Below are 23,142 nucleotides of genomic sequence, written 5' to 3'. Positions count from 1 at the left end.
TGTTGGTTATTCACCTATAAAACCCTACATGGCCTTGGACCAGATTATTTACGGGATTATGATTTACGGGACCGTCTTCTGCCTCATATATCCCGGCAACCAGTTTGGTCAGACAGAGTCGGCCTTCTCCGGGTCCCGTCGGGCAAACAATGCCGGCTGGTGTGTCCGCAGGGAAGGGCCTTCTCTGTTGTGGCCCCAGTCCTCTTGAAGCAACTCCCCCCGGAGATTCGTACAGCCATCACACTCTCTTTGCCTTTCAAAAGGCGCTAAAAACACACCTATGCCAGCAGGCCCGGGGCTGTGAGCGATAGTTCCCGCTCCGCCCAGTAAAATTCTTAACTCTTTTTAACTGCTCATAAATAAATTTAAATTTAAACAATAAAAATTGAATATTTTATTGTTTTAGTGTATTTTATTTCTGTAAACCGCCCCGAGTCCGTGAGGAGAGCAGCCTATAAATCAAATAAATAAATAAATGAATGAATGAATGAATGAATAAATAAATCTCCAGAATATACATCAATGAAAATTGTGCCACATTGCCATGGCTGCCATGCACCATCATACAAACTTCTTGGGAGCATCCCTTAAGTCAGAGGCTCTCTCAAACATTTCTAGGTTACAAAAATCTAGAGTAAAACCAATGAGTAAATAAATAAATAAATCCTGGAGCTCCTGATTCAGAAGCGAACTCTAATGATAGAAAATTGGCTGTCTTCAAACAATATCTCCTCTATCTTCTTTAGATATGGAACTGTGTTTCATGAAGCACGCTAGGCTCCCATGAAACACAGTGTGAAGAAACATCTTTTAGGTGATTCAACATCTTAGAAGGTGATTCCATATCATTTGAGTCTGTTAATATATTGAATATACTTCTAAGATGATTTGGATTTGGGCAACAGTTATGTTGGCTTATAAAATACTCTCTAGTTAAGGCTCTGGCTTAAATGAATATACAGTATTTGGAGTAAAATTGCATGTGGCATATTGGCCAAAACGTATAAAACTGGCCTGTATGACTCTTCCTACTATTAACATGAAGTGTTGCATGCCTTAAAAATAGGTATACTTAGGGCTAATAACTAATAAACCTAATTGCACTTTCTTTACTTTACTAAAACATTATGGAAAAGTGTTACTTGACCAGAGTGATGATCAATGGCACAGGCCAATGGGTCTATGGGTCCATCTGGAAGTGATCACAGTGTGTAGAATATTGAGATTTGGATTATAAGAGGAATAAATGATAAAAAGCATATGTTTATAAATGAAATGAAAGAAAAATAGATGTGTGTCCAAATGTATCTAAAATGTGCGGAAACAGGAAGAGAAAACAGACTTGAATGAAGATTGTCTGAATTTAATGGAATGGAGTTGATTAATACCTATAGGAAATATACAATGGAATCTATTTTGATGATAATTAATGATGGGTGGTTGAAATTTTTTGTTTATTTCCCCGCCCCCCAAACTCTTTGCTTTTATGTTCTTGTAATATTTCTAATTTTGCATGCCATCTTGAGTTCCTTTTTAGTTGGGAACTTATTAATATAATGAATTATTAAATATTATTAAGTATTAATACATTTAATCCATGCGTGTGGCAAATGAATTAATATATATCTAAATGCAAAGTTCAATGTATGTTTATAATTACATTAGTGAATTATTGGTTGGGAACTGCATATGTATTTTTAAAATCAAAATAATGCTTTTCTGTTGACTGAGAACCTGAATGATTTGTGATGAAAATTAATGTATGAAAGAACAATGCAGTGTGTTTGGAAAGAAAAAGGAGTGAACAATTACTGTATGTGTTAAACATAAATGGTAAAAATTAGAGCAAGTGGACAAATTGAATCTTGGTGCTGTGTTTACTAAAGATGGAAGAAATGGATGGAAAAAAATTCAAGATGGGTAAATGTTGTTGCAACAGTACGGAGGTCATGGGTAGTTTGTTGTGAGTAATGAATGTTTGTCAAAGGATTGTAAAAGAGTCCCTTTGCCCAATTTATTACATGTAAATGAGTTTTGGGTATGTCAGGGAAAACAGGAAAGGGTGCTTTTATGTTAGAACTGAAGGGAAGAGGAATTTAAGAAGTGCGTATGGTAAACAAAAAGCGAAAAAGGGTCAAGACTTGTGGACTGAATACAAAAAGAATGACTGGTAGAGGAAAGTATGTTGCGATGTTTTGCTTGTATATAGCAAATGAAAGAAAACTGAATATGGAAACAAATATAGAAATGCACAATGAATGGATTGAAAAGAAGGGAATGACCAAGAATAAAGTTAGATGGGTGAAATCCTGAAAAATTGAGAGGTGAGTGGTTTAAAGGTTTAAAGAATAAAAGGTGATATACAACGTGGCAAATGAACATGATGAGAAGGGGAATAATTTTTAGAAAGGGCATGGAGAAGTATAGTGAACAACATTGGTATACTGTACACTTATTGTAGCGGTTTCCTTTTCTCAACATGCCTTTAATTTCTTGAGTTTATTATTTCTCAGTATAGTACTTTTTAGTATTTTTATTTGCTATGAGTTTATATCATCTCTTTACCACCACAACAACTCTGTGAAGTAGTTTCTGCTGAGGGCCTTGGTTTCCATGGCTGAGTGTGGACAAAGACTAAACAACGTCGCTTGGCGGGACCCAGGAGAAGAGCCTTCTCTGTGACGGCCCCGGCCCTCTGGAACCAACTCCCCCCAGAGATTAGAATTGCCCCCACCCTCCTTGCCTTTCGTAAGCTTCTTAAAACCCACCTCTACCGCCAGGCATGGGGGAACTGAGATACTCTTTCCTCCTAGGCCTTTACAATTTTATGCATGGTATGTCTGTATGTATGTTTGGTTTTATAATAAGGGTTTTTAACTGCTTTAATATTGGATTGTTATATGCTGTTTTTATTACTGTTGTTAGCCGCCCCGAGTCTACGGAGAGGGGTGGCATACAAATCCAATAAATAAATAAATAAATAAATAAAGATGGCCCAACCCCTGAAATTTTGGTGCCATACTAATGTTCTGTATAATGTTGCTTATTCTGAAAGAGAAGAGGGGATAGGAATGTATAGTAAGTGGGAATTCCATGGAGACCAAAACTCCAATTTGACTTGGAACCGGATTTTTTTTAATTGGACAGATTTTGATCTTGCCTTTACTTCAAGAGCTGGAGGTAGCATACATATCCCTTCTTCTCCATTTCTCCCTCCACAACTATCCTGTGATATAATTTGGGCTTAAAAATAACCAAAGTCAATGAGCTTCCGTACCTGTGTCTGAATTTGAATCTGGTTCCCTTGATCCTACAGTAGTCTCTAGTACAGTAGTTTTACTATTGTTGTATATTACTCACTGGGATTTTGCTTTAGATTGAATCTCTCTGCCACTTCTTTTGTCTCTGTCTCCTTCTTCTCTACCTTCTGTTTTGTAATATAGTTTTCACATAGATTAAATTATTTGCATTATTATATACGAGACATGCAAAAATGCATTTCATGTGTCTCATCTACTTTAGCTCTTATTACAGAGTAACAAGCATGCTTTTGGCATAAGCCTGCTAGCTAACATTATGTTATTAAAGCAAGCACCTGCTTCTCACTTAAGAGCATAATTATGGCATGTGTACGGATAATGAGGTATCATTTAACCCTATGTCCATGGCCTCATAACTGCTTTGGTTTGCTGAATGCAACTGAAGAAAATAGCTCAGAAATTTCTCACAGTTATGTATCTTACATTTATTAAATGTAATACATTTATTAACAATTCATTTTAGTTGGTGCTTCAGAAACTGATCCTAAATCAAAGTTGGGCCGTATGTGACGTTGAACTTTTCTATATTAATTTCTGATGTGTTTCACCATGCATTACTAACATTTCTAGCTTGGGTGTGTAAAATGGGATCAACATCGCAGGAAACATTCTATATATTTTTGATAAAGTACTTTTCATATTTAATATGGTCAAGAGACTTATATGAAGGTCATATTGAGGAGAAAGGCCAAGAAAGTAGGCTTGGTTTAGCTACAAATTCATTTTATAACAAATATCCAATCCCACCCTTTCCTGTCCCATTTCTGCATATGTCAGAGACAGAATATGGCCAGAGGAATCATTGCACTTTGTAATATGGCCTCAGTATAAATTCCTGTTATTATGTATATTTATAGCTGCCCCATTTTTCCCTAGGGAGAAATTTGAACCTGTCCTGCAGTTTCCTAAGTGTCTTCAGGATAACATAGAAATAGGTTTCTATTAAATTGTCTCACAAGCCAGACAGGAATGTGTAGTCCAGCAGCAAAATGGTGTGTCTGCAGCCCATCTAATTGTTTTTCCCCATATCCAAAGATCTTTAGAACAGCTTCTTGAAACGCCTTTTAAGGGTTTTTTCCAGTTCAAATTATATTTCAAGGAAGTTTCAAAATTTTGTCTGGAGGCCTAAGGACATTTCTATATGATCGAATTTTGACAGGCCAAGTGATGGCAAATATCTTCTAAATCAGAGCATCACTCTGCTAAACACCCAATTCTTGCAGTTCTGTCTAATGAGCATGTACAAAAAAAATTATGAAGTGTGGCCTAGTATTATTTATTCATTTTATCCTTTACTTTCTCCTTTTATTGGTATTATTATTATTATGGTCCATTGGACAATCAGCCAGATGTTCAGTCTGGATTTGTCATTTTTATCCATCTATCAAGTCCTTCCTAGAGACCTGGGATAGGCAGATGTTGACGTTAGAGGATGTAAATTATTCTGACTAAAGCTGCCTTTTGCAATTGACTGATGGGAAGTTGACAGTGCTGATGGTGTCCAAGTGGTGCTCCAGTTGTTTTGGGATTGTTCCCAAGGGTCCTGTAACTATTGGGACTACCTTTGCTTTGTTTTTGCCAAAGTCGTTCTACCTCTATTTGTATTTTGTTCTCTTCTCAAATTCCTTATCTTCTATTTTGATGTCTCCAGATACGGTCATGTCCATTATCCAGACTTTTTTTGTCTTTCTTATTGGCAGTTATTAAATCTGGTGTGTTATGTTGCAGATGCCTATCTGTTTGAATTCTAAAATCCCAGACCACTTTAGCCTCTTGATTTTTCTATTACTTTCTCTATTTTATGGTACCACTGGTTCTTGCTTGCGAGCAAATGATTATTGTTGTTGTTATTTACAATTGTATCACAGTGGCCAGTTGTTTTGCTAATTACTAGTTGAACCTTACCCAGGGACATAGGACGTCATAATATATTTTCGAAATTTATCTGTGAAACCAAGCAGTGCATTTGACGGATGGTGATTTTGTTGATTTTAAGCTGTTTTATATGTAATTCCAGTGCTTTTGGGACAGCACCCAGTGTTCCATCATCACTTGAATTATCACTGCTGGTCTGTGCCATAATGGTTGAATTTCGGTTTTTAAGTCCTGGTATTTTGCAATTTTTTCATGTTCCTTTTCATTGACCTTGCTATCCTCTGGTATTGTGATGTTGATGATAGTCATCTTGTTTTTTTCAGCCAGCATAATGTCTGGTTTATTGTAGTAGTAGTAGTAGTAGTAGTAGTAGTAGTAGTAGTAGTAGTTATTATTATTATTATTATTATTATTATTACTATTACTACTACTACTACTACTAGTACTACTACTAGTAGTACTATTCTCTGTTGCCTTGCAAGTACCCTGCTTCTGAACCATAAACAAATTCCTTGTGTATCTAATCACACTTGGCCAAATAAAGCATTCAATTCAATTCAGTAACAAAAGATATTCAAATTTTAGGTCTCTGATTACTAGCGTTATGCACTTATGTGAGAATGGTTCAGAAAGACTGTTTCAGAATGTACAAGAGTGTAAACAAGCTGTCTGTGAATGATTAAAGCACCCACAACTGTTTCTAAGGCCAAATGGCGGCTATAGAAGACTCCCTCCCACGGCTCTAATAAATCAGGCAGGTATTCTACATTAGTAGTTTCATATATTGTTCCAGATCACACCTAAAGCATTACACTAGTCTTACTAGTCTTACTACACCCATAGTCATGTTATGAGACCTAACTGGTCAATTTTTAAAAGCGTAAGCGTAACATACCATTTTATACATTCAGATGCAGTAAAATATTTGGTTTTTGTTTCATCCACTTTGAAGTATACAGCTTCTTCAAAAAGTAGAATTTCAGATCTTTGATATGTAATAAAACTGGGCCTTTTTTCTGTCTGCCACCAAATCATGCTATTCATATTAGTGCTGCCTTCACACCATTTTTAATTGGGTCATTCTTTGTCAAGTGGACCAATTTTCAGAATCTTCCCCACTCGACCACCTTCAATTTCAATGAAACTTTGCACATATAGTATATTCCTTATGGCAGTGTTTTTCAACCGGTGTGCCGTGGCACACTAGTGTGCCGCGAGACATGGTCAGGTGTGCCGCGAAGCTCAGAGAAAGAAAACAAGAGAGAAAAAAAGAGAAAGCAAGCACGAGAGAGAAAGAAATAGAGAAAGCAAGAGAGAAAGAGAACAAGAAAGAAAGAAAGAAAGAAAGAGAAAGAAAGAAAGCAAGAGAGAGAGAAAGAGGGAGGGAAGGTGGGAGAGAGAAAAACAGAGGGGGTAGGGAGGGAGAGAGAAAGAGCAAAAAAGAGGAAAGAAGGAAGAGAGAAAGAAAGAGGGATGGAGAGAGAAAAAAAGGGAGAGAAAGAGGGAGAGAGAAATAGAGCAAAAGGGAGGAAGAGAGAGATTTTTTTTGTCCAATATTTTTTTAGCCCCCCCCCCCAATGTGCCCCATGGTTTTGTAAATGTAAAAAATGTGCCGTGGCTCAAAAAAGGTTGAAAATCACTGCCTTATGGTATAAAACTGAGGTGTGCAATTCTAAAATTGAGATGTGGGGCGGATCTAAAATTTTGCACACCTCAGCTTTATACCATAAGGAATATATGTGCTAAGTTTCGTTGAAATTGAAGGTGGTCAAGTGGGGAAGATTCTGAAAATTGGTCCACTTGTCAAAGAATGACTCAATTGTCCAAGTAGATTTTTTAAAAATAACCTTACTCTTTGAGTTGTTGGAGATTTACATCCATGTCAATCTGCTGTAAGGCTTTTAACATGTTTTGCCACAACAGTGGAGCTGGATTTTAAGAAGAGAAAGAAGAGAAAGGATGATCAGTTACAAAAGAGGAAACTTATTTACTTAGGATTTGTCCTAATGGGAAAAAAATGCAATTTGCAATAAAAATTATATTATTATTATTTTTTTGTTAAGTGATACACTTATTAAAAATCAAAATTATATTATTGGGCTAGAATCCATAATGTTTCTCAGATGATTAGGACCAAGTCTCCTCTAATATATTATATTATGATTCTGGCTGGATTGACTTGCTTTTCCTCTTGAAATCTGAACGGTTGAAAATTTACTACCTTAGTTTTTTGGGTATTGGCAGAGAATTAGATACATGCATTTAGTTTGCCTTGCAGTTACTTAGAACAAAGCATCTTGAAAATCTTCCATGAAGATTTTCTTGGATCACAATTTAGCACAATTATTTTGGGAACTCCTCTTGAAATGGCACTAAGAGACCAGACCTTTGCATGCTTGCTTGCAAATACAGAATAACAGAGTTGGAAGGGACAAATCCTGTCATGCTCAAGATGTATCAGGAGATGTAGCTCCAGCTATTGACTATATTGGTTGGTAATTTGTTGTTGTTGTTATTATTATTATTATTATTATTATTATTTATTGGATTTGTATGCCGCCCCTCTCCGCAGACTGTTGTTGTTCATTCACTAAGTTGTGTCTGACTCTTTGCAATCCCAAGGACCATAACATGCCAGGGTCCCTTGGTTGGTATTAATGATTTAAAGTTAAATCATTATTATTAAATACAGTTAAAGTCTGGATTCTGGAACAGTCAAATAGAGGGATATTTGTGTAAAATAGGTCATGTGGCTAAGCTAGTTAGCTTCCAATCTATCTTAATGAAACTGTTGTTGTCTAAACCCAGTAATTAAAACAAAAATGAGAGAGGAGGGAAGTTAATGTTGGCAATCTGGTTTAGAATTCAGAAGTATTTAAAGGTAATGAAAAATAAACAAGGAAATCTGAAAATAAGGCTGAAAGAAAAGGTGTAAAAGAAAAAGCTGGTGGGGAGAAAAACATGTTTGGGTTTCAACTATTGATTTTAGATGAATCTCAGTTTCGGTTACTTGACATTTTCAACAAATGAATGCAAAAGTTTTTAAATCAGAACTTGGGTCTTCTTTGTTTCCGATACAAGAGCATTCAGTATACAAACTTTTGAGAAAAAGTGGTATCAAATTATCAGCTATTATTAGTTTATTTCTATCCATCAAAGGCTATTCCTAGTTAATGCAGCTTTTCTACATTATCAGATCCTTCTACATTATCAGATCCTCCACAAGCTACCCATTTGCTCTGCAAATTGAGAAATGAACAACAGATAGAGTTAAAGTAATAAAAAATATTCACACAAACCTGCCTAAAATCACTCCTTCAGATTGCTAATAATACAAGGAACAGATTTGCTTGTTTATAACACATGCGTTGGAAGGGAACATCATTTTGTTGAAGACATCCCATTGTTAAGCAGTTTCCATTATTAACAAAAGCAGCTGCATGCATATTGATAGAATATATCAAAGACATTTGCCACATTAAACCTTTTGATTAGGCAGATTTTTCACTAAAGCAAATTGAAGAGTAAACTCTGGGGAATTAGACTTGTTAGGGCTAGGCTTTCTAATCAAGCTTTAATTCAGCTTGCACAAACATGCAAATGGTTTATAGTATATAGTGTGACCAGAGAATTTTCTGAGATTGCTCTTGTGTTTTAGTGCTAAAATGACAACTTGGATTTTTGACTATTTATCTGTGCTAAATATTTTCTGCTTTAATTGGGAAATCCCAGCCACTACTTAAAACTGATATCTGATAACAAAGTGGAAATTGATATTGCACTGCTAATTTTCAGGGTTACATTATAGATCTTAAGAACTTGGACATCATTTTAAAAGGAGCCATTGCTTACTATCACAGGAGTGTTTGAGTGTTTATATATATTTTAGTCTTATGCAGAGGAATCAGAAAGATCAGTCAGGCACCTTAAATTAATTTCTGCAGTCTCACAAATAAGAGAAATCAAAACTCTAAGGGTATCAAAACAGGAAATAGAAAATAACAGCTGAATGTAGCATAAAATTGGTTTTAGGGTTCTTGGGAAAATAAAATATTTTCCCTTGGTTTTGAAAACTGGGACGAGGATAGTTATTGAGTCAATACGGTGGCATTAACTTCTTTGAGGAAGGAAGTTGTGTCCTCAGCCTTAAAGGAAACAGTGGGGTGTCCTCAATATGCTACTTATGATTCCAAAAATTCCAATTTCCATCCAGTCTCCAACCATCCCATTTTAGGAAAGCTTGTGGAGAAGGTGATTGGACTTTACCTCCAGAAGATCTTTGAGGAGGTGGATTATCTGAAGCCAATTCAATTGGTTTTTAAGCGAGTATTGGGTGTTCTTTTTGATGACCTGTAGTGAAACCAGGATGAGGGTACTGCATTTTTCTTTGTGCTCCTTGATGTCTTTAATGATTCTAATCCTTCTGCACTGGCTGCAAGTTGTTTTGCAGGAGATACCATTATTTCAGTGATTGGGTCCAGATGTTAACATGGAGGAGAGATGAAGCTTACAGCCTTCTACTTATGGGGTGCCACAAGAGTCAAAACTCTTACCTCTTCTCTTTAGCATGTGCCTTAGGTCTCATATTGTCATATCAATGACAACTTCCAATAATACATCTCAGCCCCAGATTCACTAAATGATGCAGTTAAAGTCATGATCCGGTGTCGAGTAGACTCTCTGGATGTCTGGATGAGGAGGTACAGATTCAGGCTCAATCTTGACAAGATTGACTAGCTGCAAATATTTGGATCATCTAGGTCTGAGGATGTTCCATTATTAATCTTGGATGGAATTGCATTTCACCACTCAAGACTGGTGTGCAACTAACAGCTTCTGTTCAAAGAGCAGGTAGTAGCTGTGGCCAAGTGGATCTTTTCATAGGTGTACCCAATGCACCACTGGCAACTTTTCCTGATCCTAAAGGCTTTCATGCAGTCACTCACACACTAGTCACCTCACAAATAGATTATGTCATGTGCTCCATTTGGGACTGTCCTTGAAGAGCACTTGGAGATCTAGAATGCAACAACCTGGACAATGCTGGCCATGTTCCATTATTTCTGTGTGATCACTCTTTTCTGTAAACTGCACTGGCTACTAGTTGGCTTCTGGGAGCAACTCAAAGTGCTGGTTATCATCTATAAAATTCTTCATAGTACATAGAGCCTTTTTTTTTTTTGAAGGACCACTTATCCCTCTTTTGGAGGGACCACTTTGGTTGTTCCTGCCTATCCAGAGTGATCAGGGAGAGTGGGTCTGCTCCATGTCCTATTGATTAAGCAGTATCATCATGTGGGACTCAGAAAATGTGGGTGACTTTTTGGAATGATACCCATTCAGACATCCATATGGCTCCCACTAAGATGGCATTCAGGAACATGAGCTATTCTTCCAGGATGTGGATTGATTGATCTATCTATCTATCTATCTATCTATCTATCTATCTATCTATCTATCTATCTATCTATCTATCTATCTATTTATTGGATTTGTATGCCACCCCTCTCCGTAGACTCGGGGCGGCTAACAACAATGATAAAAAACCAACATGTAACAATCCAATTAATAAAACAACTAAAAACCCTTATTATAAACCAGACATACACACAAACATACCATTCATAACTTGTAATGGCCTAGGGGGAAGGAATATCTTAGCTCCCCCATGCCTGGCGGCATAAGTGAGTCTTGAGTAGTTTACGAAAGACAGGGAGGGTGGGGGCAGTTCTAATCTCTGGGGGGAGTTGGTCCCAGAGGGCCAGGGCCGCCACAGAGAAGGCTCTTCCCCTGGGACCCGTCAAACGACATTGTTTAGTCGACGGGACCCGGAGAAGGCCAACTCTGTGGGACCTTATCGGTTGCTGGGATTCGTGCGGTAGCAGGCTGTTCCGGAGGTAATCTGGTCCAATGCCATGTAGGGCTTTAAAGGTCATGACCAACACTTTGAATTGTGACCGGAAACTGATCGGCAGCCAATGCAAGCCACGGAGTGTTGAAGAAACGTGGGCGAATCTTGGAAGCCCCCCGACGGCTCTCTCGGTTGTGTTCAGCACGATCTGAAGTTTCCGAACACTTTTCAGAGGTAGCCCCATGTAGAGAGCGTTACAGTAATCGAACCTCGAGGTGATGAGGGCATGAGCGACTGTGAGCAATGACTCCTTGTCCAAATAGGGCCGCAACTGGTGCACCAGGCGAACCTGGGCAAATGCCCTCCTCGCCACAGCCGAAAGATGATGTTCCAATGTCAGCTGTGGATCGAGGAGGACGCCCAAGTTGCGAACTCTCTCTGAGGGAGTCAGTAGTTCCCCCCCCCCCCAGGGTAATGGACAGACAGATGGAATTGTCCTTGGGAGGCAAGACCCACAGCCACTCCGTCTTGTCTGGGTTGAGTTTGAGTGAAGGCTGAGCTCCTGTGGGATGATGATGTGTGTGGTTATACTGTATGTTGTTTTTGAGAGCCTCTTATGATTTCCTTTCGTGATTTCTCATTGTTTACTTTTAATTTGTAATCCATTCACAGCCAGGAGTTATATAGCCTATATGTCAAGCCGGTGCAGAAGCTGGTGATAAATCAAGGGCTTGCCACACTGTCTGTAGAAGGCCTGATGTTTACGGGAACTTGGGAGGGGTGATTTCACGAGGGAACAGATGCAGCCACAAAGTATTATTGCAGGAAGTTCAAGACCATCATACGTCTACTACCTGAGCCGAAGCGGAAGAAGGGCTTGCCATGCTGGGGACAAGGCATGTGAACTTTCAACTGGGTGGGAAGCTCGGATTTGGGTTCCCCAGTGTGGGTGCCAGGATGGCTCCGGAAATAAATTGGAACTTTGAGGAATCCTTGATTTGGCCCCTATTTTAAATTTGGCTGTTACTGGGAACCATGATACTATAAATGGTATAAATACTACTAGTAGTAAATATATAGTATATAACCACCGAATCCAAGTGCTTTGCACCAGATCCATTTGTGGGAAGAAACTCAATTGGGTTTGGAGTAGCTTTGAGTGTTAACGAATTTTGAGAATTGTGGAGAAGGTAGGTGGGGAATATATATGTCTGTTGATAGATACTCTTTGCTTCTGCTACAGGAGAGAACTGTGAAGTGAATTCCCGTTTGGGTCGCTGTACTCCTGGTGTCTGCAAGAATGGTGGCACCTGTGTCAACCTGCTGGTGGGTGGTTTCAAGTGTGACTGCCTTACTGGAGACTATGAGAAGCCGTACTGTCAGATGAGTACCCGTAGTTTTCCAGGCCACTCCTTCCTTACTTTTAAGGGCCTGCGTCAACGCTTCCATTTCACCATTGTTCTCACGTAAGTACTTGGCTTGGGGGGGAGAGAATATATAGTAGTCTTGCACTTATATGTACAGTACATTATTTTGTCCACCCTTAAATTTTCCTGACATTCTGTACTATGGGCCAGCAGGGTAACCCTCGTAACTATCCCTGTTTTTAAAAAATCTGTATCATTTTTGTCGTTTTTATAAAAATACATAGATTATGAAGTCCTGAGAAAAATAATATTTTAAAATAAAACATAATTAGAAGAGTATAAATATCTAAGCAATTTTCCAAATATAATGTTGCAGAATTAAATATTTGCTAATTAGGTTTTTTGGGGGGGGGAATTCCTCCCTCCCCTTTTTTGAAGCCAAATTAGATGGATTACAATTCCTTGGATGATATATTCACTTTCATTGAAAATAAGTTCTATAAAAAATTTTTTTTAATGTCCCATTGTGTCCTGATGGATCATCTTCTACCGGGGAAGAGCCTTCTCTGTGGTGGCCCCGGCCCTCTGGAACCAACTCCCCCCAGAGATTAGAATTGCCCCCACCCTCCTTGCCTTTTGTAAGCTCCTTAAAACCCACCTCTGTCGCCAGGCATGGGGGAATTGAGATATTCCTTCCCCCTAGGCCTATACAATTTATGCATAGTATGTTTGTGTGTATGTTTGGTTTCTTAATAAGGGTTTTTAGTAATTTAAATATTAGATTTGTTTTATGCTGTTTCTTATTATTGTTGTTAGCCGCCCTGAGTCTACGGAGAGGGGTGGCATACAAATCTAATAAAATCAAATAAAATCAAATAAAATCAAACATGTTTGAAGTTGTAGTCTTAAAAGTTTTGATACAAAATTCTGCTTCATCTTCAGCATGTTTCCCCCCCCCCCCATGGTATTATTTGGGATAATTTAAAAAGACTTGAATAGGGACATTATGTGTCAGGGGAATCACCTTGATCCAGATTCTTACCCACAGCAGGAAATTGTATAGGTAAACACTGATGGTGTTGCGCTTGTATATCTCCCAACAGTTGCTGTCTGTATTAGATTTGGGTGGGTTTATGGATATGGAGGCTAAGAGGCATCTGGACCATATTAGACTGCTTAATTTCTTGGATCTGTTTTGTTCAATTTCCAAATGCATTGTGCTACCTGTTGAATAATCTTCCACTTTCTGTTTTAGCAATACTGCTAAGTTCGAAAGGAACTTTTACTAGAAGCAAGCGTAGCAAATTTTGGGGGGATTTGTGCATCTCCCTTCTCATTCTCTCCTTTCAGTGTAAATGGGCATATAAGTACTGTATTTGTCGTAAGGGTGTTATTTGCCTGAGCTCCTCTGATGAGATTATGGAGCCTTCCCCATTTCCTGGCCTTACCACCCATAATTATTCCAATTCCATCCTTTTTTGTTAGCCTAGCACAAAGAAGCCAGGCAGCCAAAGCCTTTTTGTCCCTGGCGAAGGGTCAGTGATCTCCAGCTCTGCTCTGTATACTTGTCACAGACTTTTTCCTCTGGGATTGTGTTTGTGTGTGCGTGTGTGCGTGTGTGCGTGTTTTGGGGGGGGGGAGGAATGGGGGGAAACTGCCAAGTGCTGACAGTCTAAAACGAATCTACCCAGGAGAGCAATTCTGTGTGTGGTCACAAGGGAAAGGAAGATCTGCTTTGCTCAGATGGGAACCATATTTTGCAGCCCCGACAGGCTCACCGTTCACTGTTTCTATGAGGTGGGTATCATTTCCCACCTGCTGCAGAGGAGGTTGCTCCAATAACTCAGCTCCTTGGTAATCAGGGAGCACACTTTGGTTTGGGGACGAGACAAAAACAAAAATGGCTGATGCCTGATTTGAGAAACATTCTATTCTTTGGCAATTTTTTTTAAAAAAATTAAATTTTAAAATATTTTATTTACAAATATACAATAAATATATTAAATGCGATTGACAGTAAAACATTTCGAATAACATAAAACAATAATCATGGTCTAAACCAGTGTTTTTCAACCAGTGTGCCATGGCACACTAGTGTGCTGCGAGACATGGTCAGGTGTGCCGCGAAGCTCAGAGAAAGAAAACAAGAGAGAGAGAGAGAAAGAGAAAGCAAGCAAGAGAGAAAGAAAACGAGAGAAAGCAAGCAAGAGAGAGAAAGCAAGAAAGAAAGAGAGAAAGAGAACAAGAAAGCAAGCAAGCAAGAGAGAGCAAGAGAGAGAAAGAAAGAAAGCAAGAGAGAGAAAGAAAGAGGGATGGAGAGAGAAAAAAAGGAAGGGAGAGAAAGAGGGAGAGAGAAATAGAGCAAAAGGGAGGAAGAGAGATAATTTTTTGTCCAATATATTTTTAGCCGCCCCCCCCCCCAATGTGCCCCATGGTTTTGTAAATGTAAAAAATGTGCCGCGGCTCAAAAAAGGTTGAAAATCACTGGTCTAAACGATATACATTTGACAATGGACCAAGACAAATAGACAAAAAAAAAAGTTTGATGGAACATACAAACATATAGAAAGGAAGAAAGAAAGAAAAAAGAAAGAAAGAGAAGAATAGAGAGAAGGAAAGGGTGGGCGGGTGTACGGTAGATCTGTATTGAGATTGTGAACTAGATATATTTTCAGCAGCTCATTTCATTATATCTAATGTTTGAGATTATAGATAGGTACTAGAAAGCGTTGAATAAATCTAAATAAAAAGGTTTTTAAAAGGCCAGTCCAATTTTAGAGTATATATCGATGTCTCATTCATCTATTGAGAAAGAAAAAAAGATTTAATACCAGATTTGTATCTGTTTGAATATATACAGTTCTTGACAATTATTCGGCAAGTTGTTGTTTTTTTCCTAACCAACAGTAGAAAGGATCCCAACAATTGTTGAATGAGGACTCAGTATTTTTTCTAACTACCATAGTTAACTTGGTCATTTCTGCGCAGTATTTAATTTTCCCTATTATTAAGTCGTCTTGGGGTATATCTTCGTTTTTCCACCATTGCGCAAAAGCTCATCTAGCTGCTGTAGTTATATGAATAATTAGGTGAACTTGATTTTTGGAAAGGTTCTATCTTAGAATGCCTAAAAGAAAGCATTCTGGGGTTTTATCGAGTTTCAAATTCAAAATTTCATCTATCCAAATTCCTATTTTTTTCCAGTAGCCCTGCGCTTTTTTACATGGCAATTTTTTTAAAAAAATTTCTCTGCAATCACAATACAGTAAAAAAAAAATACCAACACCATCCAATTGCTTTACAATAGATCAATGTAACAAATTATGGTATGCAAATCCAATACTACCTCCTTCACTTTTGACATCTGGATAAAAAATAGCTGCTCAATTTTCTTACATTATACAAGTATGTTATTAGCTAAAAGACCTTTTAAGCTGTTCACATTTTTTAATACCTCAAGATGATTAGGCTGTAATATTTCGAATTACTCCAAATCTCTTCCATGTCAATTTTCATGTATAGTCAATAACCTTTTAAAAAAAATAATTAACGCCTATTAATAAGGAATCCCTAAAAAAAACAGCCAAAAAAACCTTACAGTAATAAAATCAAATGGGAAAAAATAAACCAAGTGATATCACATAACATTCTATTCTTGAATACAGGTAGTCATCGACTTTCAACAGTTCATGTATTTGATTGTTCAAAGTTACAGTGTCACTGGAAAAAAAAAAGATTTATGACAGTTTTTCACACTTACAACTGCTGAAGCATCCCCATGATCAGAAGATCAAAATCCAGGCGCTAGGCAACTGACTCGTATTTGTTTGTTTGTTTATTTTATTTATTTATTCATTCATTCATTCAATCACATTTGTATGCCGCCCTTTTCCTCGCGGATTCAGGGCAGCAAACAACAGTAAAATGGATACAAGGTTAAGAGCCCCACAATATAAACATTCACCCGTCACTCATTCATCAATAGGCCGGAACAGAATTTTGGTGTTCAACAACCTTCATGACAGTTGCAGTGTCACGGAGCCATGTGATCTGCCTTTGGTGACATTCTGACAAGCAAAGGCAACGGGGAAGCCAGATTCACTTAACAACCATGTTACTAACTTGCAGCAATTCACTTAGTAACCGTGGCAAGAAAATTCATAAATGGGGCAAAACCCACTTCACAAATTTCTCACTTAATAACATAAAGTTGGGAATTAATTGTAGTCATAGGTCAAGACCTACCAGTATAGTAATTCATCTACACACACACACACACACACACACACACACACACACACACGGTTTTAATATTGGATAATCAGTTATCCCTCTCTTATTTTTTTTACCAACCTTATATGTGTTACAAATGTGTCTCTATTCTTCACATGTTAGATCAGAACAAAATACCCTTTAGCAACCTTAAGAAAATAGAATGTGTTGAGCAGGTGTATTACATATTATGCTGAGCAGGCGTATTACATATTACACTGAGATACTTAAGAGCCCAAGTATATCTGCACTATAAGAACAGAATGTGCTTCTGCTCCTTGGTTTCTATCCATGTAGGTTGGGAAATAAGCATGTTGTTTTTAAAGAATAGACAAGCGTGTATTTGCAGCCATGCAAAAGTTGATAATCGGCAGTTGGCTGTGTCCAATTACAATATGCCCTACCTATCAATGTCTACTTCAGCTTCAACCACAACAATACACGAGCACACTATAGATACAAACTTAAACCGCTCCAAACTCGATTGCAGAAAATATGACTTCAGCAATGGAGTGGTCAATGCCTGCAATACACTACCCGACTCTGTGGTTTCATCCCCAAACCCCAAAATTTGTATAGAAGATGAGAATTAGAATAGTAGCGCATCAGGAAAATACTAACTTCAATAATAATAAGTAGCAGACCACTTTTTATTTTTGTAAGTTTTCTACTTATTTTTTTATTAAACAAATTTATATAACTGCCCATCTTGTACATATGTAATTCTGGCTGTTATATTGAGAAGCACTCATGTCTTATTTTCCCATTTGCAATTGGAAGTGGTACATTTTACGAATGAGTAATACCGCTCTGATAAAAGCCTGTATGAAATAATCAGCTAAATTTATAAATTATCCATATTTCATGAATTTAGTTCAGTTCAACTGCAGTTGATAGGTGGGCGTCCCTGAAATGTAAGAGAAGATAAGAAGATGATATAATTCTTGTTATATTTATCAGAAGAGAAAAGATGGAATAATTTGACACCTCTAAGCTTAGTTGTTGGGATCTTTTAATTCCCTTTTCTACCGGATTTCATTTTTGATCTGGTGCCAGGAAGCTATAAGGATTGAAACTAGTAAATGGTTGTTCTTTGTTCTACCAGAAGATTGTAGAAAGCAAAGAAAAAAAGGCACCCAGTGCTCTGACTACAAAGACAATTAATATGTCAGTGTGTACATTTAATTAAAGAAAACATCATCCTAACTATAATGGTTTTGAGATGATTTATTTCCATTTCTTTAGATTAAATTATAGTTAGCAACCTTTGAGTGCCTGAAGATCAGCTGAATTTGCTCTGGAGACCCAGAAGTGATCATGAATGTGGAAAGGAGAATCTTTTGCATTAAAATTTTTTTTTTGCAATCTTCCACCACCAGTTAGGACTCGAGGGCAGCTAAAAATGGCATGCCACCAATCTTAAAGTTGAAATAGATTAGGGGTAGGGGTAGATTTCATAATTACATGGAAGTTAATGAGTATCTGAATCTTTCATCTAAATGTCAATTTTGGAATTTTGTGTTTGCTGATGTCAGAAAAACTGACCGCTACATTAAGAAAGTGGAAGTTCCACTATAAATCACTTAGAAGCAGTAGTATACTGTAAATTAATTGAACACCCCTCTGTATTTACCAAAGCAGTGTTTCCCAACCTTGGCAACTTGAAGATATTTGGACTTCAACTCCCAGAATTCCCCAGCCAGCATTCGCTGGCTGGGGAATTCTGGGAGTTGAAGTCCAAATATCTTCAAGTTGCCAAGGTTGGGAAACACTGTCCCAAAGTAACCCATCAGTGCATTTTCTCTCCCTAGCCATGTGTGAGGCTACAAGTTAAGTTGTGATGTATGAAGCTGTGCGGGTGGCTTATGCAGGACGCCCTGCATTTTCTTTCAACATCTTTCAGTGCAAATTGGGTGCTCTGGGGTAGAGCTCCATTTTCGCTACCCCACTGCACTTCTTGCTGATCGCTTCCAGAACTTGAAGACCTTCCCAACCACATTGGAGAAATTGTTATTTCATGCTTATCGTTCCTTTCCTTACTCTTACACATTATTTATATACAGTCACAATGCAACTAATATGAATGAATGGAAGGCTGAGGGGGGGGGTAGAGGGGGGAGTTCCAGGATGAGTCACAGCTGAGCCAGCCTTTTGGGCACTCCTTTGTATGAAGGAACTACATGTCTAATCACAAAGGAATGTCTTTGTTCGATCTAGCATGCTTCCTTAGGTACACCATGGCACTTAGCAACCAATAGTTCCTCTGAGGCAGGATATTTCCAAAATGTCTATGTAATAACTTTTGTGAATTCCACATGCAATCTGTCTGTATTTGTGAATGTTGTATGCAGTGTTCCCTCGATTTTCGCCGGTTCGAACTTCGCGAAAAGTCTATACCACGGTTTTTCAAAAATATTAATTAAAAAATACTTCACGGATTTTTTCCCCTATACCACGGTTTTTCCTGCCCGATGATGTCGTATGTCATCGCCAAACTTTCGTCTGCCTTTAATAAATACAGTGATACCTTGTCTTACAAACTTAATTGGTTCCGGGACGAGGTTCTTAAGGTGAAAAGTTTGTAAGACGAAACAATGTTTCCCATAGGAATCAATGGAAAAGTGATTAATGCGTGCAAGCCCAAAATTCACCCCTTTTGCCAGCCAACGTGCCCGTTTTTGCGCTGCTGGGATTCCCATGAGGCTCCCCTCCATGGGAAACCCCACCTCCGGACTTCTGTGTTTTTGTGATGCTGCAGGGGAATCCCAGCATCGCAAAAATGGGTGCTTCGCTGGCAACAGAAGTCCTGAGGTGGGGTTTCCCAGCGAAGGGAGCATCAGTGAAATCGCAGCATCGCAAAAACACCGAAGTCCTTGAAACCCCACCTCCGGACCTCTGTGTTTTTGCGATGCTGCAATTTTGCTGAGGCTCCCCTTGCTGGGAAACTGCACCTCCGGACATCCGTTGCCAGCGAAGCGCCCGTTTTTGCGCTGCTGGGATTCCCCTGCTGGGATTCCCCTACAGCATCACAAAAACACGGAAGTCCAGAGGTGGGGTTTCCCATGGAGGGGAGCCTCAGGGGAATCCCAGCAGCACAAAAACGAGTGCTTCGCTGACAACGGAAGTCCGGAGGCGGGGCATCCCAGCGGTGGCAGTGGGTTTGTAAGGTGAAAATAGTTTGTAAGAAGAGGCAAAAAAATCTTAAACCCCGGGTTTGTATCTCGAAAAGTTTGTATGACGAGGCGTTTGTAAGACGAGGTATCACGGTATTTTTAAAATAAACTTTAATAAATAAACATGGTGAGTAATAATCTAAATGGTTGCTAAGGGAATGGGAAATTGCAATTTAGGGGTTTAAAGTGTTAAGGGAAGGTTTGTGATACTGTTCATAGCCAAAAATAGTGTATTTACTTCCGCATCTCTACTTCGCGGAAATTCGACTTTCGCGGGTGGTCTCGGAACGCATCCCCCGTGAAAATCGAGGGAACACTGGATGTTTTCAGATGAAAATTATTTGTAAGCATTTTGGGTTCAGGATACAATTTATGCTGCTTTCAGTGGGTTTTGCAAACTCTTTTCTTCATCTTTGCATTTCATAAGACATTAGAAGCTATTTGCAAGATTTCCAACCAGACCAAAATTCCTAATAATTTGCATCCTATAAATCACTTTAGTTTTGTGAGCATCTTCCAATGGACATTGGGATGCTTGGAATGAGGCTCTGCTTTTCTCTTCTTTTGGGGCAGGTTTGCCACTAAGGAACGCGATGGTCTTCTCCTCTACAATGGGCGTTTCAATGAACGGCATGATTTTGTTGCATTGGAAATCGTTCAAGAGCAAGTTCAGCTTACTTTCTCAGCAGGTATGATTGTACTCCAGTATATCTGTCAATTTATTTTAGTTTTCAAGCAGTCCACCCTAGCTTTTACTTTCCGTATCTTTGTTTTTCTGAACTGTTCTGTTGGGCTCTCTGGTAGAATTCACAGGTACAAATTTCAGACACACACACGTTTGAAAATTCAAAACAATGTTCTTTATAATGAAAATTCACTTAAACTAAGCCCTCTTTTGTTATAGCGAAGAGCATTCGTCTCCAAACAAACAGGTAATTTGTACAAGTTCCTTATCAGTTTTGTGATACTTAGCTTGCAGCTGTGAGGCAATTCACAGTCCTTCTTTCACAAAGTGAAACACACTTTGCTCTGGCTTAGTTTCAAAGCAGGGAAAAATCAGCACACAAAAGGTCAAAGTCAGTAAAGCAGTCATGAAACACAACGATCAAATAATCCTCCACAATGGCCAAACCCACAGGCTGCTATTTATAGCAGCCTCACTAATTACCACAGCCCCACCCAACCACAGGTGGCCTCATTTTCGTTGATAATAATCTCTCAGTTGTTGCTGCCTATGCATCGCTCTCCGCATGCGTGGCTGTATCATGAACTCTTGTTCCGAATCCAAGGAGGAGCTACATAATTGATCTCCTTCTGAGCTGTCTGCCACACTCTCCTCCTCCCTGTCACTCATGTCTTCTTGGTCAGAGGAGCCTTCATCATCAGATTCCACCGGGGGCAAAACAGGCCTGCAGCATGTGGATGTCTCCCCCACATCCACAGCCCTTGGGGCAGGAGCTGGGCCAGAGATAACCACAACACTAAACCTTTAGCAATATTCTTTAACTTCTTCACTCAGCATGCTATAACTCTGGTGCCCTCACCGCGTTCTCAGAATCTTTGTAAAACGATGAAGAAATTATTCTTTTTTCTCCTCAGTCTTTATTTTTAAAACCCGGGTGGTGTTTCATCTTTCCTTCAGGAGAAACCACGAGCACGGTCGCCCCATTCATCCCAGGAGGCGTGAGCGATGGACAATGGCACACCGTCCACCTACACTATTATAACAAGGTAAGATTATTTTTGTGCTGAACTGCAACAGGCCTAGTGTTGAAGTACCCAGCATAGCAATTGTCTTGGGACCTCTGAAGTATCCTCCTCATTTTATGCCAATTTTCCCACTGGTGTGCCCCCCGGGACCATGTCATTATCTTTAGTTGGAGATGTTGCTTATAGGGGAAGAGGCGGATATTTTCTCTGGCCATGAAACATTCAAGAACTCAACAACAATTCAACAACAGATTTAAACTTAATATTAACCGCTGCAAACTTGACTGTAAAAAATATGACTTCAGTAACCGAGTTGTCGAAGCGTGGAACTCATTACCGGACTCCATAGTATCATCCCCAAACCCCCAACACTTTACCCTTAGATTATCTACGGTTGACCTATCCAGATTCCTTCCGTCCCCTGTCCTATTGCTCTCCTATATCTCCTATACCTTTCTTCTATTCCTATATCTCTTCTTCTGTTCTTTCATTGATATGTTCTATTACTATATCTTCTTTTCTATTATTTCATAGATATATTTTACTATGAGTATCTCCTCTATAATCTTCATCATGTATTTTACTATGTGTAAAATATGTCTGATACGTCTTAAGCATAAAACGTATCAGGAAAGACTTCATGAACTCAATCTGTATAGTCTGGAGGACAGAAGGGAAAGGGGGGGGACATGATCGAAACATTTAAATATGTTAAAGGGTTAAATAAGGTTCAGGAGGGAAGTGTTTTAATAGGAAAGTGAACACAAGAACAAGGGGACACAATCTGAAGTTAGTTGGGGAAAAGATCAAAAGCAACGTGAGAAAATATTATTTTACTGAAAGAGTAGTGGATCCTTGGAACAAACTTCCAGCAGACGTGGTTGGTAAATGCACAGTAACTGAATTTAAACATGCCTGGGATAAACATATATCCATCCTAAGATAAAATACAGGAAATAGTATAAGGGCAGACTAGATGGACCATGAGGTCTTTTTCTGCCGTCAGTCTTCTATGTTTATATCTATCTATCTATCTATCTATCTATCTATCTATCTATCTATCTATCTATCTATCTATCTATCTATCTATCTCTCTCTCTATATATATATATATACCCCCACTAAAACTCTCATTGTGCATTGGACAAAATAAATAAATAAATAAAATAAAGTAAAAGAAGCTTTTGGTTGTGGAGTCATTGTCAGGATGGCTGCCTCGAAACGTTCATCTTCTATAAACTGACAGATATCCCCAGCTATTAGTATTCATAGTGCTCTAAACACAGAAGCATTGCAGGGAGGGGTGGAGTGGAGAGAAAACTGTGGTGGTCCCAGCATGATTGAGTCCAAGAAGCCAATAGCTAAATAGGAGGATGCTGACAGGGGGCAAGAAGAGGTGAACAGCTGGTGCAATTGTCACAGCCTGCTTAGTTAATAAGCACAGGCCTGGAAAGGCTGCCCAGGGGAATGGAGTGGCATTGATGGCTGGTGGGTGGGAGCTGAATGGAGGGACTGATACTGATCCAGGGGAGGGGAGGGGGAGGAGCAGTAGGGAAGTCCTCCTGCGCTCAATG

General features: G+C 38.8%; 1 protein-coding gene across 5 annotated transcripts in view; it reads left to right on the top strand.

Moving 5' to 3' along the window:
- Positions 1-23,142, top strand: part of CELSR2 (cadherin EGF LAG seven-pass G-type receptor 2) — a 141,857-nt gene that overhangs the window by 42,154 nt on the left and 76,561 nt on the right. For all 5 annotated transcript variants that reach the window (XM_070745165.1, XM_070745169.1, XM_070745168.1 and 2 more), the window contains exons 3-5: positions 12,290-12,512; positions 20,432-20,547; positions 21,501-21,589. In XM_070745165.1, the coding sequence (XP_070601266.1) occupies positions 12,290-12,512; positions 20,432-20,547; positions 21,501-21,589 (428 nt within the window). The remainder of the gene's footprint in view (positions 1-12,289; positions 12,513-20,431; positions 20,548-21,500; positions 21,590-23,142) is intronic.

Source organism: Erythrolamprus reginae, chromosome 3, assembly GCF_031021105.1.
Source record: "Erythrolamprus reginae isolate rEryReg1 chromosome 3, rEryReg1.hap1, whole genome shotgun sequence".
Classification (NCBI taxonomy): Eukaryota; Metazoa; Chordata; class Lepidosauria; order Squamata; family Dipsadidae; genus Erythrolamprus; species Erythrolamprus reginae.
The sequence above is the reverse complement of the archived record's forward strand: the minus strand, read 5'-3'. Positions and strand labels throughout refer to the sequence as shown.